This window comes from Lipomyces japonicus (assembly GCF_038497905.1).
Source record: "Lipomyces japonicus strain CBS 7319 unplaced genomic scaffold V1514scaffold_164, whole genome shotgun sequence".
NCBI classification, from domain to species: domain Eukaryota; kingdom Fungi; phylum Ascomycota; class Lipomycetes; order Lipomycetales; family Lipomycetaceae; genus Lipomyces; species Lipomyces japonicus.
In genome coordinates this window covers 1-906 of record NW_027117976.1, presented here as the reverse complement: position 1 = coordinate 906, position 906 = coordinate 1, and the positions used below count along the sequence as shown (strand labels likewise).

Below are 906 nucleotides of genomic sequence, written 5' to 3'. Positions count from 1 at the left end.
AACAAAACGATCACCAGTAATCGCAGACGAGTGCCGCCGCGGCGCGTGTAAACAGATCCTGAAACCATCTAACGTCTTGTGCTGGATCGCTTTGGGATGGGTACCTGCGTCTACAGATATGTAGATTTTGTACGGCTGTAACAATCGTATCATGATACCGCGCACGTCCGATATCGAGAGGACCCGCCAGAACCTCCTGGAGAGATCACGATCCCCAGAGGGGTGCGATGAAACAGCAATGGCAGAACCTGTGTTGCTGGGTGTCGAGGCCAGCTTGACAAAGCGCGCATTGTGATAGATCCGGAAGAGCTGCCAAATTATGATTTAGTAGCCAATCCGCACTGAATCGAGAAGACCTAGGAGCGTGATTTAACAAGAGAAGGTGAGCGACCTCTGCGCATCGACCATTCCATTTGTAGAGCGAATTTATAATACTCCAGCGTTTTCGCCAGAAAGTTTGGTTGCTTGGTGGGCTCTGGGGGCACAACGGAGCCCTCGGTGCCGAAAGAGAAACCTGCGTCCTCTTGAAGTCAGTGATTTGGGCGAGAGAGCCTTGGCTGATGATGAGGCAGTCATCTGGGAGATGCTCCGGTTGAGGAGAGCCTATGCGTAGTGTCCCAGGCCCAGGGACAGTAGAAGGGTCCACCCGCACTTTGAGAATGTTAAGTGCTTCGAAAGATGCAGTCCACTTTCCACGGGGTGAGATGCCGGCCCAGTAATGGGTGAGATGGAGTGCGCGGTATAGCCAAGAGTCGACGTGCGCGATAGCGGGATCATCGAGGATGTTTCTTCCGAGACGCTGATGAAATATGTATCGGGGCTCGATATCGTCAATAAAATTTGCTCGGATTCTATCTTGCCAGTAATGCTCGAAAGGCCGGCTGAGCTTATGGATCCACTGGGCGC

At 52.5% G+C, this 906-nt stretch overlaps 1 protein-coding gene across 1 annotated transcript; it reads right to left on the bottom strand.

Annotated features, from left to right (window-relative positions):
- Positions 1-220: 220 nt before the first annotated feature.
- Positions 221-906, bottom strand: V1514DRAFT_49328 (uncharacterized protein; the record flags this gene model as incomplete). Its single annotated transcript, XM_066930035.1, has 1 exon — positions 221-906. A coding segment is annotated over one exon (686 nt), but the record flags the coding sequence as incomplete, so codon positions are not given.